Genomic DNA, 17,967 nt, shown 5'->3' with positions numbered 1-17,967 from the left:
TCTTCCTCCCTTCCTCCCTTCCTCCCTTCCTCCCTTCCTCCCTTCCTCCCTTCCTTCTTTCCCCTCCCCTGTGGTGAGCAGCCAAGAGTGCTCACATATACTGGGCAAGGGGGCTACCACTGAACTGCAGGTCCAAACCTGAAGGAACTTGATATCCATGATTTCATTTGATTCTAGAAGGCCAGAACTTCTCTGCATGCATTTAAGGCAAAAAGATGAGGCAGTTGTTCTGACCTCCAGACCGCTGGCAGCCTCAGGCCCTTCTGTTACTTTCCTTTCTTCTGCTAGTTGTTGTGAATATTAAAGCCACTTTGAGTTTAGGAAAGACTTGTCACAGCCCTCCATGTGGATCTCTGTCCTTAGCTTCTAGCACACAGGTGTTTGGGTGTGTGTTTGGTCTCTGTGTCTGATAGCCCTCTCACTGTGTGGCATGCTCTAAAACTCACTGCAAGTAGGTGGTGATGTGTAGAAGCAAGGTGCTTGCCTGGAGATGGGATCATCTCCAGGAGAGTGCCAGCCCCGAGCTGCACCTGAGCACACTGCATCCTGCTTGGGCTCTGATGGATGCCGTCTGTCAAGCGGTCCATGCTCAGAATGACCAGTCTCCAATTCTGCAATATATTATCTTGGTTTCCTGGATAGTAAAATCATGTTTCAATTTATCTGTCCTTTTTGTGGTTGAATTATCCAAAATGGGCAAATAAAAATGAATGTTTGGATTTGAATGCTAATTTAGGTCTCAAATGGGTTTTGTTTCAGACATTATTGAAATTAATTTGTTTTCCTTGAGCGCATTCCACTTATTGGCAAGGTGCAGTGTCCCTCCCCCTCCAGAATACATTTGGTGGCTCTTGGGATAAATTTGTAAGATAGATAATCTATACCAAGATAATGGAAAAGTTTATTCTAAATCTTCCTCTAAATGACAAATTGTTGTCTAAACATTTAGAGTCTGGAAAGATAAATACTTCAATCAAAATCCTGACCCAGACAAATCCATTTTCTTTTGTCTTTTCTCATTTTTTAGATGAGTTTATTTGCATGGATATACTACTTTTTCCCTCTGAGATAGAATCTTGATATACCCAGGCTGGCTTTACGTTTCTTTGTTCAAGTGATTTTCATGCCTCAGTCTCCCTAAGTGTGTACCTCATGTGCTCAGCACCATGCATGTACCCCATTCCTCCACCTTTTCTGAGAAAGGGTCTCTTGTGTAGACCAGGCTATCCTTGAACTCAGATTGTGGCTGAGAATAACTCGAACTTCTGGTCCTTCTGCCTCTATCTCTCAAATGCTGGCATTACTACATGTGCCACAATCTCCAGATTTTATATAAATATATAAATATATATATATATTTTTTTTCTATGTGTAAAGCTGAGGTGGCTTCCAAGTAGGGCATTGCTATTTGTCGAAGCACTGGGGCTTTGGTGCTGACAGAGCATCTGCAGTTCCACAGCCTAGGCAACTGAACAAATTCAACCCTTCAAGCCTCGGTTTTCTCACCTGTAAAATGAATCCATAATTTCTGCATATCATGGTTATAAGGAGTTTATGGGTGTTTAGGACATGAGCACTGGTGGCAGGGGCCTTTCTTATTCTCTGAGACCTCTGCCTTCCCTAGAGAAAACATTTTTCTTTGGAGCTGGTTTGGCTTTGGCTCATTGCTGACTGTCTTAGTTTGGGTTTCCATTGCTATGAAGAGACACCTTGACCAAGGCAAGTCTTATAAGGGACAACATTTAATTGGGGCTGGCTTACAGGTTCAGAGGTCAGTCCATTATCATGGTGGGAAGCATAGCAGCATGCAGGCAGACATAGTGCTGGAAGAGCTGAGAGTTCTGCATCTTAATTTGAAGGCAGCCAGAAGGAGATTGGCTTCCACAGAAGGCTCTCATTCCAAACTGGGTGAAGTCTTAACGTCAGAGTCCTCAAAGCCTACACAGTGACACACTTCCTCCAACAAGGCCACACCTCCTAGGAGTGCAACTTCCCATGGGCCAATCATATTCAAACCACCACGCTGACACTTAGCAAGTTCCCCTGCAAGAAGAGCTGGCACCTGACCGCATCTGGGCCCTTTGCCCCTTCTGTCTGTTACTTGCTTCTGTAATAGCTAGCTGTACTACTATTGTGGTTCCTTAGCCATGTAGTGTTTTACTGACTATAAGTAAAAGTTAATAAGATGGCCATAATGATACAAGGCTGCAGTCCTATTGCTTAGGAGACAGAGGCAGAAAGGTGTCTTACAGAGCAAGTTTGGACAATTTGAAACCTGTCTCAATTCTTTCTTGTCAAAAAATGTTAATAACAATACCAGTTTACTGTCGCTGTGACTCCTACTTTGCAGGGAGTGTATAAATTTGAGGCTCTGCTGCCTCCTGGCTTGATGACCTTGGATGGATCATTCTTTATTTCCAAACTGCTTCCTCATCTGTATAATGAGGACAACAGTGCTTTTGGGGTTGCAGGAGACTTTGAGTGAGATGCTACAGTCTGAGCTCTCAGGCATAGACAGAGCACACCAGAGGTTTTGCTGTGTTGGTAAGCTGATGTTTGGAGTGCAGAGAGCTGGCATGGTAAAAGGCAACTTTTTTTTCTTTTTCTTTTTTCTTTTTTCTTTTTTTTTTTTTTTTGCATGTTCTCAAATGTGGTACTGAGGAGAGGACCTAGGGCCTCATCCATACCAGGCAAGTGCTCTACCATAAGCTATATTCCAGGCCTTTCTTCTTGAGATAGGATCTCACTAAGTCGTTCAGCTTGTTCTGGAACTCACTCTGAAGGCCAACCAGACCTTGAACTTGAGATCATTCTGTCTCAGCCTGTCAAGTAGCCTGAGTTATAGGCCTTCCCCACCAGGCCTAGAATAGCAAGCCATTAATGGTAGCTCATGTTCTGACCATTTGCTACTGAAGGGGAGAGTGTTGGTAATAGTCTTGCCACCAACTCAGGCGTAGTGTTAGTTGTTTTAGAAGTAACTTGGTAAGGCAGGACCTCTGGCAGCTTGTGGCATCCATTGAGATTCTAGCATCCTGATTCATTCATTGCTTTTCTTGGACTCACATAGGCCAAGCCCAGCATCCGGTGCTTCATTAAGCCCACTGAGACACTCGAGCGGTCCCTTGAGATGAACAAGCACAAGGGCAAGAAGCGGATGCAAAAGAGACCCAACTACAAAAACGTTGGGGAGGAGGAGGAGGAGGAGAGAGGGTCTACTGAAGATGCGCAGGAAGACGCTGAGAAGACTAAAGGTACAGAGGGTGGTTCAGAAAGCATGAAGACAAGTGGGGAGCGTGAAGGTGAGTGGCCCCGGGAACGCACAGCCCCTTCACCCACGCCAGCCCTGCCGCCAGTGAGGCTTTGTGTCCTGTCTTTCTCCTGCTCCTCATGTGTCCCCTGGGTGCTTCTGCTTATCTCAGCACCCACCAGTGTACCTCATTCTGGACAGCCCAGTCATTCAGAGGCAGCTGTGGGCTGTGTCCCAGCAGATCTAGTGCAAGTCCCACCTGTGTGACCTGGAGCCAGGTTTCCTATCCGTAAAAAGCTAGTCACACATCATAGCCACTGTATAGTGCATTAACAGAGTTAAATCATACAGTCATCTGGCCACCTCACAACAGCTCCAGGCCCTTAGGAAATGTCGTGGTGGCACCTGCTGCTGCCGCTGCCGCTGCCAGCACTATTGTTACCACCTTCATTCATCATCATGGCTGCTGTTCCTATTCCGGCTAACTTGGGGGTAGGATTTGTGTTCAGTACACTATGGGAAGGAAAGGGGGCCCAAGTTTGGTAAGACAATATGTCTTTGATAGCTGATGGATTTTTGCAGTCATGCAGTTAAGTACAGCCTCCCTCCAGGTTCTGTAGCTGGGTTTTACAGGTCCCATCTGTTCAGAGTGAGGCACAATTGTGTGGCGTGCATGCACTCAGTGAACAGAAACCTGCATTCTCCTCTCACCCTGGCAGGATTATTTGACTTCCTCACCTACCCCTGTCTTGTATAGATGCTAAAACCCTCTGGAGAACATTTGGTCTGGGGTTCAAAACAATTCAAGTAGCCAGTTGTTTGTATCAGAGACCAGGCTCATTCCACTCAGAGCCTCTAACAGGATCCCTAGGGATTGGGTGTTAGTGTTAATGAAACTCTGCTTGGTGGTGCTGGGGTCAGAGTTCTGCTGACTAGAAGGAAGATCCCATACCTCCTTGGACAAATGCAACCTCTTTGGAGCACCCCAGCTAAGAGTAGTCCAGCCTTATGGGCCCTGGGCTAAGTCCCGCAGTCCTGAGTGGCTGACAGTCATGCAGAGCTTTGCACTAAGCACTGACTCTTAACCTTCCTAACGCTGCAACCCTTTAATGTAGTTCCTCATGCTATGGTGATCCTCACCATAAAATTATTGTCATTGCTACTTCAAAACTATATTTGTGCTACTTGTTATGAATCATAATGTAAATAACTATGTGTCTTAGGTGACCCCTGTGAAAGGATCATTTGACCCCCAAAGGGGTTATGACCCACAGGTTGAGAACTGCTGCACTGCTTGTCTGCTTTTGAGAGCTGTGCGCAGGTCTACAGCCAGCACATACCCTGTCATTCCAACCTGTTGTCCCCTGGAATGACTATCATGGCAATAGTCAGTGAACACCACAGTTGCATGTGAGTGAATCTAGCCAAAACATCTCCTGATAGCCTGCTCTTCCTAAGGCTACAGTCTCTAGCCTACTTTTATTTGTGTACATTGTGACTTTTGGTTTACTTGGTATATTCAATTCATTTGAGGTCTGGAAGCCTTTGCTTATAAGTATCAGTTTGGCAGTAAGATTAAGGGGCAAATATGAGGTAAGTCACACTCACTTATTTTTGGTTATGTTAAGGATTTCATTAGCTGGGGAGAAAGTTACTCAGCTCACACCCCAGGTCTAGCCACAGCACAGTGGCATGGGATAGGACGAGTAGACGAATGTCTGTATCTTGTTTTGCACACTGTGTTCTAGTCAAATCATCTTGGAAAGATGCTCCTGCTTTTGTTCCAGGCCTTGAGAGATGCTTTCAGGCAGCCACAGCTGTGACTAACAGTGGTATGGACAGGGCAAGCTTGGCCCCAGACCCTAATCTAATTGTTAGACATAGAGGCTGTAGGCCAGTTTATTGAGGCTGCTATATCACTTAGGGTGCTGGGCTTGGAGCAGAGCTTCTGGTGCTGAGACCTGCCCCTGCACAGAGAAGACACTGTTACCATCCTCCCAATGTGGATTTCCCAGGCTATACAGACAAATTGTGCCAACTAGGACCCCAGGGTTTCCCCAGAGGCTAGCTTAAGCAGCTGACACAAACTTCATAGCTCAGCCAGGTGTAGCTTCCAGTGACCCCTGTGACCATTTTACTGCCCTTGTAATTTCTCAAACACACTAATCATTTTAAAACATGGTAGCTTGTCATCTTCCTACTCAGCTCACCATAAATACATAAGTATCCACAGACCTTGCTGTGCGCTTATATTCTAAAGCCTTCCAAAATACACATGTGATCTTTTAGACTTAGATTTGAGGTGCTGTTAATGAATGTTCTCTCCTCATCCTGCATCTGTGTTTGGGCAAAAGCAACATCTGTTCAATCCTGACCTTTGGTGTCAGTTCCCTCATTCTTCTTGCAAACCAGGTGTTGGTTCCTATAGAGTTATGCAGGGACCCATTGCCAGGGTGGATCTCGGGACTACAGCAGCTCTTTCCTAAGCTCTGAAGTGTGTGTATCAGCAGCGGGGATGAGAGTTCTGGGTGCTGTGTACCAGCTTTCCCTTTCTCCCTGCTCTGCTGAAGTGGCTGGGTGCTGCTTCTTCCTCCTGTCACTCCTTCTCCAAGCTCCTTTTATTGGGCCACAAGATTACAGCAATTGCAGTCCAGTCTCTGCAGAAATGGATGGTTAAAAGAAAGACGAAGGCTGCCATTGCCCCTCAGCTGAAGAAGCTCTGCCCAAGAAGTCACAGCCCCCGCACATACTTGTTTCTTAACTGCCCCTTATTTGAAGGGACATCCATCTGCTTTTGGATTTACTTACTGCAGTAACTTAATAATGAGACCCAGCAGAGAGATGGAGTAGTCCTACCTTCTCCTGGGAACAGCAGGGCTGGGCTGCTGGTTTTGCCTAAGGAACAAATAGGAATTAGTTGGCTAACCCTACTTTCCCAGCTCTCTTGCTGGAATACCACATGGGCTTATAGTGGTGGCAGAAGGCAAGACTGACAGCCTAGAAGTTGGGATTGAGGGGTCCCAGGGGCCTTGATCCTCAGCTTTGTCCTTTAAAAGTCTCTGCTGGAATGAAATGGAACTTGGCCTCATTCTTGACTTTTTTTGGGGATATTCAAACACAAGTCCTAGTTTTGTCTTGAGCCACATTGTAGTTCCAGATAAGTTGAAACTACAGCACATGTCCACCTGTGGAGGGTCTTTCTGATGCTCAACCTGAGGCTGTTACAGTAAGGTTTCCCATGTTGCAGCATTCTGCTTGTGACATATTAGCAGCCCAGATCAAGATGGAGTCTAGAGGCATAGAGGTACATTCTGGGCCTATACCCTCAACAGTTTCTCTAGACCTTTATTCTTTGCTTCATTTCTCTGTTCCTTGTATGTATTCATGTTCATGTCTGTGCATATAGACTACAGCACACATGTAGACTACAGTACACATGTAGAGAATGTTGAGATCAGAGGAAAAGGTTGATGTCTGTCCTCACCCTCCACTTTGTGAAACAGGCTTTTGTATCTTGCCGCTGTGTATACCAGGCAAGCTGGCTTGCTGGGGATTCTTCTATCTCTGCCTCTTATTTCATGATGGGAGCATGGGGATTGCAGAATATGCTATTGCATTTGGCTTTACATGCACTTTGACACATACAAGCTGGCAGTGTTAAGGGTGCCTGTCTTGTGTATCTATCACTATTTCCAAAATTCTTTGTATCTTGCCAAACAGAGGGATTCAAACTCAGGTTCTCACAGTTGCATGACAACTTTTTTACCCACCTAGCCATCTCCTCAGCCCAGCAGGGCTCATTTGTGAGTGTAAGCATGTGGGCGAATGAGAAAGAGACTTGGTAGCACCCTTACCCCACCCCCATTACATAATGGGGAGATTTTTGCCTGTACCTTTCATACAGACTTAACAAGAGAAGTGTAGATGTCAGTGAGGGCAAATCCTCTAACAGTTGTATGCCCAGAAAACTGCTGTGTTCAGGAGAGGTACCAATAAGCAAAGGAAGGGACATACTCCTGCCAGCTCCTGCTATTGCCCTGGCCAGTTTCACCTTGAAACACTGTTCCAGAGTCAGCCAATCACAGCCCTCTGTGGTTACCTAGGTAACCAGCACACATCTTTCCCCTTCCCTTGACCTTCCTTTGAAGGCCTGCCTTTCTCCCTCCCTTTCCATTGTCTGTCTGTCTGTCTGTGGTTTCTGGAATAGGAATCCAGATTGAAGAAATCCTTGAATTGTGAGGTCAGAGACTGCTGGGATGTGGTGCCTGCCATTTCCCCAAAGAGCACTTCGTCTACTAGATAGAAATCCTAGGCGAGTCAGGGAGTTTGTGCGGTCAGAGGCTGGGGCAGCTCCAGGATATGACCAGAGTTGTCACATCAAGAAATGGATGTCTTTGAGTACTGACCTTCACAGTTCTCCCAGTATGGTCATACATACATGGTACCTAGGAAATGAAGATATCCTTGCCTGCTTTTGGATCCTGCCTGTCTGTCTTTTCTCTTCCTACTTCCTCTTCCTACTTCTTCCTCCTCCTCTTCCTCCTTCTCTTTTGTTTCTTTTTTTATTATGGTAAGATTCTGGCAAATGAAACCTCACTACTTTAAAGCATGCAAGTCAGCAGTGCTAAGGGGTCCATCACCATCGTCTCCAGAACTGCATCCTGCAGAACTGAGACTCCACCTGCTAAACAACTCCTATTCTCCCTGCCCCGCCCACTGCAGCCATCATTCTCTGCCTGTCACAGCACGGCTACTCACAGCACAGACTCAGTAAGATCCTACAGAATCGGAGGAGATAGCCCAGGCGGGGACAGGCTTACTGAGCTTAACCTCCAGAAGCCATGGATTCTATTTTATTTTAAAAAATGGCACACTTGTAACTCTAGCACAATGGAGGCAGAGGCAGAGCCCAGCCTATTGCAAGATCCAGGGCAGTGAGAGATATTCTGTCTCCAGAGAAAAGGGGTGGGGGAGAGAGAGAAGAAAAGACAGCACCTGCAGACCAATGCTCAGGGTTGTCCTCTGGTACATGCACTTGAATGTGCATGCGCACACACAAGCACACACACACACTGGATAGTTAGTTCTCTATCACTGTGATAAAGTACCATGGAAACCTTATTTGTGTTTATGGTTCCAGAAGGTTGAGTCCCTGAGGGTCTCACATCGTGACCCACAGTAAGAGGCAGAAAGAGCTCACTTTTGAAATCTCAAAGCCCAGCCCCAATGATAGACTTCCTCCAAACAGCCACTTGACCCAAACAGCCAACCTAGGAAGACTCAAACTACCTTTTGTAAATGTGGAAAGATTTCATCATAAATTCATATAAAAGTAATAAATACCTGAAGTGAAAAGATAAAGATAAAAATAAACAGTGAATAAGAATTAAGCCAAAATACCTGACAGAGTCACATTACAAAGTAGGGATGAGACTGAAAAACCCCACTCAACCCCTGTTTAGTTAGGCTGCCCCAACTGTGTGCACTCAGTTGTGTGCTCAGATGCTCTGGAAACAGAATTTAGTGCTACAGGCAAGGCAGAAAAATAACTGTTGGGTTGTCTGTGCACCCAGTGTTGCAGTAGGTTTCATGGATAGTTACAGCTTCCCAGACTGGAATAAAGTTAAAGGAAAGATACAGCGGGTCTTGACGATGATTCTTTAAGTGGCAGGAATAAGTCACTCAACATCCCAGTCTTTGTAATAGTTCTAACATAAAGGCTACATTTATTTCAGAAGTCGTTGTGTCAGACACTCAGACAAAGTTTTTAGTGTGAAGTTCTAAAATAATTTGAATAGATTTCCCCCCCAGGAGGATAGTAGCATTATATAATAGTGCTAGATTTTCCTGTCCTAAAATTAACTCTCTCAAGATTATTACTGACACATCTTTGCTTTTAACTTTTATTTCTGTGTGTCTCCCTTTGTGTCTCTGTAGAGGTTGTACTCTTGATCCCTGGAGCTTGAGGTCCATCACTTGTGAGCCACCCCGTGTCAGTGCTGGGAACTGGACTCAGGTCCTCCACAGGAGCACCATGAGCTTCTATCTGACGAACCATCTCTCTGCTGTCTTCTTTTTGAAGAACAAGTTGAGGATTCTTTTTCAAAAATGCTCTGGACTACCAGCTTTTCAGATTTTGAAATAAGCATTCCATATACTAAGAATAATGAGTTGTCTTGGGGATGGGACCCAAGTCTAAATGTGATTCGTTTATTTTTCATATGTTCTTTGTACACAGAGCATGAAGATTTTTCAGATATCAATGTGAATCACTTATTGTGTAAAGGGGTGGGTATAAGTAGTGGGGATGGGTGCGTGTGCGGCACACTGGCACTTAGAGCTCAGAGCACGCCGCAGAGCGGGCTCTTCCTTCCACCTCTTCAGAGGGTTTTAGACCTGAACTGCCAGGCTTGTGTGCAGCAGCTGCCTGACTGCTGAGCCACCTCACCAGCCCCTGGAGATGATTGTAAACCATGCTGTGAGTAATGCTCACAGGAACCACTTTAAGACTTAGATTTGGGAATGATTGGAATTTTGCCTCGTTGAACTAAAGATTGTGCTAGAGCACATTACAAACTTAATACTTTAACTTTTAAATTTTCCATTAATTATTTTGTAACAGAACAAACAAAAATAACTCTATTTCTTGAGGGTTCTTAGGCTAAAATTCTAAAAGTAATATTGAGTTCCCAGTTGACTTGTAATTTATTTATTTTGTTGAGCATTTGTTTCCTGGTGATTCCAGCATAGACCAAGGGCCTTGTACGTGTGGGCAAATGCCCACCCTGATGTATGCCACCTGCAACCCTCCTGGGAGCTTTTCTTACCTTGTAGTGAGCTTTACAGTTTCACTGCACTCGAAGTGCCAAAGCCTGTGGCCTAGGGTACCAGAGAAAGGGCAAGGTACACACACACTTGTGCTTACAGCTATGCCAGCACTGTTTCTATAGGTGGCCTGTGAGACTGGGAGGCAGAATCCCAGGATTTAGGGGGATCTCTCACAGGGCTCTCCGTGTCAGATAATGGCTGACAATGTCGGAGATGCTCTCAGTGGCTGTGCAGAGCTGCCCTTGTGTGCAAGAACCTTAGGACATCTCAGGCATTTACTAAGTTCCCTGTTAAAATCCACATTAATAGATCTCCTTGTTCAACATGTATATCTTTACATAGACTTTGCATTCACACTGGTTTTGAGTTTATAGTAGTAATTTTTCAGATGTGTTACTTAAAAATAATTTCAAATTTAAGAAAAGTCATGAAACAAAAATAGTATAAAGACTAATTTATTCTTTACCTAGTTTCCTATTTTGCTATTTTCTACCATTTGCATTTTTGTTTGTGCTCTCCCCACCCACCTCTTACTCCTACCCTCTTGCCCAATACACACACACACACACACACACACACACACATATGAACATATGCATGTACACACACATATACACATGTACACATGCTATGTCTTTTCCTCCCAGGGTTTCTCTTTTTTTTTTTTGCTAAGAACAAGGTGATCTTAAACCCGTTACCATCAGTTCATAGCTCTTTTGTTGGCAGATTTTTTTTAGCTATTTTATTGGATTCTTATATCTACTCCCTTCCAATCCTTATTCCACCCTCTTCCAACCCCCCAACACTAAGTAGGAGAGTAAGAAGGCTAGAGGGGAAAGGGGGCATAGACCTCTTTAGATGGTTTCCTGCTCTTAGGGGTGTTGGGTTCCTAGGGGCAAGTCCAATCTTGTCATCAGAATGTCCAGAAACACAGCAATCCAGCAAATGCAACAGCAGGGACCAGCAGCAGCTGCCCCAGGCCCTCTGGGCTTCTACTACTTATACCCTCTCTAGAGTCCCATATCTGCAGCTGGCAAGAATCACGGCCCTCCTAGAGTACATGACAATCATAGTTAATGGGTGTGGACAAACTGAAGCAGTCTCATATCCCTCATCTGGAATTAAAACAAAAACATGTTCACATAGTATAACTGAGTTCTTAAAGAACCAAAGGCTGGGGCTGGAGAGATGGCTCAGAGGTTAAGAGCACTGGCTGCTCTTCCATAGGTCCTGAGTTCAATTCCCAGCAACCACATGGTAGCTCATAACCTCTTCTGGTGTGCAGGCATAATGCATGTAGAATATTGTATACTAAATAAATAAATCTTAAAAAAAAAAAGAACCAAAGTGCTCACTACACTCTTTCCCATCTGTGTCCCTGTTTCTCTGTTGGCTAAAAATTGTTGCACATTCTAAATACATACTTCCTTTTTTTGAAACAGAATTTTCCTGGTTTAGCACAAGAAGGCTGCAAACTCTTGGTCTTTCTGCATCGGTCACTGTGATGATGGGCGTCCTTCATCATCTTGACGATTTTGAAGATGCAGAGCTGCTTCAACCGCTAGTAAAATGGTCCTCATTTGGTCTCTGGCTGCTCAAGGGTCTGCCACCTTGGCTGATGTGGATTAGGTGATGCCGTGTCCTTTTCAGGGTGTCACATTGGTTGTCTGTTCTTCCTGAGTGGTATTTATTTTGGTCACTTGATTAAGAGCTGGCCTGCACCTTCACTGTAGAATTACTCTTTCCAAGTTCTACACAGCCCCTGGGAAGACACTTGTAGGTTATGTACCTCTTCATCATTCCCCTAGATAGAGCATTTGTCGATAATTCTCAACTGGTCCAGTGTTTGCCATGATCATTACAAAACTACGGCTTTCTTGCAGCAGGCTGCTGTCACTCCACTGTAATAAGGTCCCTTCTTCCCAGCCAGCGATTTATCTCTTATCAGCATGGACTCCATTTTTTAATGGCTTATATTCCATTACTATATTTAATTACTCTGGTACTCAAATTGTCCCAGAGTTGACCCTTGGGAATCCTTCAAGCCGGCTGTGGTGTATTAAGTCTCTGTTGTCTGTCAGGTCAGTCTCTAACATAGGAACATACTTATTCCATGTACATCTCACATCTCAGCCCATCCCTGACATTTGTTGTTCTCTGAAAAGTGCTGCCTCTTCTCCATAGCAGATAGTTTATATGACTTAGATCAGGACCCTAGATGATCTTATTGTTCCTAGATGGCTTTTCTTTTTTGTCTTTTCGGTGGGCAGAGCTAGGACTACATGCATTGTTATTTTTACATGCACACATATACACACATACAAATATGTGTGTACATGTTTTAAAGAGTGTAAAGTTTCTACCGACTCTTAGTCTCAGCCTATTTCCACATTTCTTGGCTTCCCTGTTATGTTTTGTCTACAGTGAACCCCTCTTTCTTTTCTCTAGCTCAGTTATTCTCTGAGGCCTGTAACAAGCCAGAACAGCTTCAGAGTCACATTGCTCAATTATGTAGTGTTCTGTGAATAATCAGTAAAGCATTTGTTTCTATACTTCTCCATCTGCCACCCTACTCCAGTATTTCATCTGTCCAAAAACTAGGGTGTCTGGTCAGCTGCTCATCCTTGTGCTTCTTGGATTGGCCCACTCCCAGCTCCACCTTCAGGGTAGGTGTGACATTCACTTTAAATACATTTTGACATCTCCCTTTTTGTTCAGTTTAGTTGATACAATTTCATATATATGTTTTACAATTTAATACATGCGTACAATGTATCCTGATCATATCCAACCACAGAACTTCCTTTTTTAATACATAATGTTTTAACACTGTAAACTACACAGAAAAAAAGTGTCCTTTGCTTCCACATGCCTTCTCTCCCTCCTTATCCCTCGACCTTTTTGCTGAACTATTTTCTCTCCCTTCTCCCCTCCGTGTGTGTTGTAAAAATAAGCAGATTTAACCAGGTGGTGGTGCAGACCTGCAACCCCAGCATGAGAGGCTGGAGCAGGATGAGCTCAGCAGGTCTGGACTACATAGTGAAACTCCGTTGGGAAAAAAAAAAAAAGCCAAATTTGTTTTTTGTTTTTTTGTTTTATTTTCCTGTTCTTTTTGCTCATAAGGCAATGTGATAGATGCACTCTTGACACTTTTCTCTGTTGTTGAGGTTTCGGAAGGATAAAAATCTATTGTCATCACAGTGGGGACATGTTCCAGCACGCAGGCATGGCAGCAGGAACAGCTGAGAGTTCATATCTTGAACCCCAAGCAGCAAGCAGAGCATGAACTAGGAGTGATGCCTGACGTTTTAAACCTCAGAGCCGGTCCCCAGTAGCATACTTCCCCAGTAAGGCTATCCTGCCTAATCCCACCCAAACAAGCCCACCAACTGGGGACTAAGGATTCAAATGCCTGAGACCAGGGAGGGACAGTTCACTTTCAGCCCCCCACAAGTCCTGTACAGCCTCAGTACCTAGTAAAAGCTTCTGGCCTCCAAAGACTGTATCAGGTTAAATGAAGGCACAACAGTTTTAAAATGAGCCCATTAGGGCTGGGAAGCTAGTTCAACAGGTAAAGGTACAGTTGCATAAGTCTGAGGACATGAGTTCAAATGCCCAATAGTCAAGCAAAAAGCCAGATGTGCTTTTGCCAATGCCTGTAATTCCACTGCTGTGGGGGGACAGACAGGAGGATCAATAGGGCTCTCTGGTTGCTGGCCTAACTCTAGGTTCAGTAAGAGACTGTGCCTCAGATAATTAAGGTGGAAAGCGATAAAGCATGACACCCAGTATCCTCTCCTTGGCTCTGCACCCACTCACAGGCACACAGGCCCTTCTCTATTACACACAATCTACATTTTTTTTTAAAAAAAAAACATGCCATTCTCATTGAAACAGAAGCCTGGCTGGTGGGACTGGGGATGACTCAAAGTATAATTGAGGTTCAGATGGAGCTTGCCATTAGCAGAATCTCTGGCCATTTGGTAGCCCCTGAGTCACTGGAGCATCTTGCTTGGCCTGTTGGTGGAAGCTGGCTGCCCTGCCGTGAGTACTGCATCAACAAGGACTGGAAAGCAGCACAAGACCACCATAGATGCTCTGGTATGGCAGAAAGAGGGGTTCACAGAAAAGGTCATAGGCTCTTAAAGAGCTGTGACAGACTAGGGAGACCCTCTCCCCATGCCACTCTTCTCCATTTCAAAAGGCCAGGTAAGAACTTTCACTGTAAAACTTAGCTGGATAAAATTGTTTACAAGAAGATGAAGACCTATCCTGACTTTGAAAGAACTGGTCTACACTCACCTAGGAAATCAGCTGAATCTGGGAAACTCAGTAGGATTGGCTGAGCAGCTGGGAGCACAGGGTGACACAGCCAGGACTTAAGGTGCTAGGATCAGCTACTGCTGGCTTCTGTGCCACAGTGAGAGCTGGCTTAGCTTCTGCTGCATGTTCTAGCTGCACAGAGAACTATTGCACTTCTGGGTGGCTTTCTCAGAGTTGGTTGCCAAATTTGGAACAAACAAGCAGATTTCAGGTATTTTGTTGTTGTCTTCTTTTTTAAGGTCCTAGAATTCTAGGAAGGGGCTCTGTAGTACCCAAGTGACCATGTGGGCAGACAGTTGGTGTTTGTCCAGTTTGACCTGAAGCAACCCTGTGGTCAACTGTCCACCATGTTGTCATGCCTTGGAAATTCCCTTTGATGGCTAAGGGTGTGGCTCAGTGGCAGAGTACTTGCCAATATGCATAAGGTCCTGAAATCTATCTCCAGTATTGCAAAAAGCAAAAGTTATTAAGTCACTTGAAAGTTGCCTAACTGGCAGTGAACTGGATTGTCTTGAACTCTCCTCTTGCTCCAGAATCCTAGTGGTATCCAGGAACAGGAAAAGGCTGAAAAAGGGACTACTGTGACATTCTGGCTGTCCATCACACTCGGCACTGGAACTTGGCTCTGTGACTCTAAGGAGTCCTAGGAAACAGTGTTCCCACCATGTCAGCCAAGCACATTTATTGTAAATTATACATATTCTTGTCACCATGTTAAGTCATATACAGTATAAAGCAAACAGAATAAATACTTTAAGGATAAGAAAAAGACATATCTAGCAAATGGTCTTATACGACACTCTGGGGAAACCTGAGATGTGAGGAAGGAGTTAGATGTTGAAGAAAAATGTAGAACTACAAGGAAAGTAAACATGGTGCCTAATACAGGGTTGGTGCCATCTCCTGTGCAGCCATGACTGAATGAAGACTGTCTGTTCTGTTGTTGATGCTGTCTCCTGTACAGCCATGACTGAAGACTGTCTGTTCTGTTGTCCACTCAGTAGGAACTGATGCACTTGTTTTCTTTGTAAATTTAGCCTCATTGCACAAAAGAATTGGTTCTTTATGCACCTAGAATTGTCTGCCAGTGTCTTTAAGATACATATAAAACAATCCAGAGAGAACACTTGTCCACATACCCCTTGAAGATTCCTTTTGGTGATGGTGACCTCCCTGTGGGAGACTTTTAGTTAGCATCTGGCTTCAGATTAAGTGTGGAGGGCAGGGGACCCAGAGTAAGCCTCCAGGGTCTTGGTACCAAGGGAACATGTATGAGATTGCCTCCATACCAGTGGCTGGCTACAAGTATATCACTCTAAAGAGAGCCCAGAAAGAGTGTGTGTGTGTGTATGTAGGGTGGGGGTGGGGGGTGTGGTGCAGGGGCAGTCAGACATCTCCCATGAAAGAACTTTGTGAACATATCAGGCTCTTGAACACCCCAGCCCATTCCACAGTTCCTACAACCCATTGCTGGTCCTGTCTTCCCGTATTGTACTGCACCCAGGGAGTGACCTATTCACATACTCAAGAGGTACACTGTGTGCTGTGGAGGCAGCTATGCTTATCAAGGCCATACCAGTAGAGGATAACCAAGAGTAAGTAAACAGTAGAATGCCAATGCTGGTGGTCAGAGGTGCTATAGAGTGAAACAGAAACAAGGTGATGGGCAGAGGGCAGGGAGGAGCTCTGAAGAATTCCCAGTAATTTGTACCAATAGTGTTGGGAGGTGTAGCACAAAGGGTTTTGCAACTACCATGCCTGAGGCCCCAGATATGAGCCCTTGCACTGCAAACTGATAGCAGCAGCAACACTTTCTGTGAGGACTTGGTTCCACAGAACGTGGCATAGAAGGACAAGGGGAGTAGCTTGGCCGTGGGAACACTTGATAGTAGCGTGGCCAGTAGAGAATTGACACTCAGTCTTAAGGTCATGTTGCCAGTGTGTGTGCTGGCTATGATGTCACAAGAAGAATATTTCCCATCTCTGGTCTTCCTCTTCAAATCAGCCCCAGCCTAATGACTGGGGGGAAAAAATCAGACAAACTCCAATCCAGGGATTTCTCAAAATTTTTGGCCAAGACCCCATACACTGCCAAGTTCCTCCAAATTCAGGAAAATCCTGAAAACTTCTCAGGGTCCAGAAGAGCCTCCGCATAGTGGCTTGATCTCATGGACCCTAGAAGCAGAAAGGACATGAGAGAAAGGGGAAAGGAGTGAGACTGGGACACAGTGTACAGTCTAGTGGTTCTCATATAAAAAGAGCTAAGGGAAAGACAGGTGAGGACAGTGACCAAGGCATCTCCAAGATGGTGACATTTAACTGAGCATTGGAATGTGACCGAGTAACGCCCATGTCTGAGAAATTGGATCATTTGACAGCCAGCAAACAATATGCCTAACATGGCCAGAATGGGGAGCCAGCAAGGCAGAGAAGACCAGGGTGTGATATTAGAGGCAGACAGCCAGGCATAGGAGGAGTGAGGCTATGGTCTGTGCCCTTTGGATTTTACCCTGAGTTTGAGGAGAAGGTGTGGGGAGCTTGTTTGCACTTCCTATCACTTGGGATAGTTCTCCAGTTTGTGTGGAGAACAGATGAGGGAAAAGGACATGGAGCCAGTTAAGGAACCAGTATACATCAGTGAAGACCTCAGGAGAAGGGCAGCTGCCTGAGAATGGCCTCAGTGCATGACAAGGGCTCTGGATGGGGACATCAGGAAGCACAGGATCATTCTTGACGTCCAGATGTTTCTCCTCAATGGCCCTTAATGTTTGTGGAAATAAAATATATACTGCACTTTCAGTCAGTTGCTGTAAGTTGCTCTTCCAGAATTGGGAAAAACAAAATGAGGTTCCTAACTTGTTTACCTTCCAGAGGTTGTAAATAGAAAGGTGGAAACATGGCCTCTGTCCTGCCAGAGATATTTTTAAAGTGTAGAAAGCTTCAGAGCAGTCCAGTGAATTAGGTAAGGACACACTAGCCTCATGTTCCATCTCCTCAGTTGCCTCCAACCCCTTGGAAAGGAAATATGGTAATGACTCAATTAAGTGTCTTAAGTCAAGAAATAAAACAGGTAACTTCCTTGTGTGTTTGTCTAAGTCAGGGCTCATGCCTTGGTGTTGCTCAGATGGATTAATAGAGGCCTGGCCTGGATGGTTTTTTTTCCCACATTTTGCTGGTGTCCACCCCCACTGTTGAGGCTTGCTTGGCATGTCTGGGTGCTCTACACATGCTTGGCCTACACTTTGAGTCTCTGTTACTGATGGCCAGCTGGGCTCACCTGTCTCCATGTTTGCTTCCAGAAATTGAGATGGTGATCATGAAGCTCGGCAAGCTCTCGGAGGTGGGTGCTGCCGGGGCCTCGGTGCAGGAGCAGAACACCACAGACGAGGAGAAGAGCGCTGCCACGAGCTTAGAGAATGCACAGTGGAGCAGGTAAGCAGCAAGGTGCCGCTGGGAGCTCCTGGACAGCCCCTCAGCCTTGAGAAAGGGTAAACACCTAGTCATGGTTCTCGCCTGCCCTCCAGTTGACTCTTTTTCCATTTGTTCCCTCTGTTCCAGCCTCTGGCTAC

General features: G+C 45.1%; 1 protein-coding gene across 2 annotated transcripts in view; it reads left to right on the top strand.

Annotated features, from left to right (window-relative positions):
• Positions 1–17,967, top strand: part of Clec16a (C-type lectin domain containing 16A) — a 197,173-nt gene that overhangs the window by 48,947 nt on the left and 130,259 nt on the right. The window contains exons 10-11 of one of the 2 annotated variants that reach the window (XM_028778325.1): positions 3,068–3,299; positions 17,698–17,830. In XM_028778325.1, coding sequence (XP_028634158.1) covers positions 3,068–3,299; positions 17,698–17,830 — 365 coding nt within the window. The remainder of the gene's footprint in view (positions 1–3,067; positions 3,300–17,697; positions 17,831–17,967) is intronic. The other variant, XM_028778326.1, reaches the window with a different exon arrangement.

Source organism: Grammomys surdaster, unplaced genomic scaffold (assembly GCF_004785775.1).
Source record: "Grammomys surdaster isolate TR1022 unplaced genomic scaffold, NIH_TR_1.0 334, whole genome shotgun sequence".
In the NCBI taxonomy this organism is placed as follows: Eukaryota; Metazoa; Chordata; class Mammalia; order Rodentia; family Muridae; genus Grammomys; species Grammomys surdaster.
Note: the sequence above shows the minus strand (reverse complement) of the source record. Positions and strands in the feature narration are given on the sequence as shown.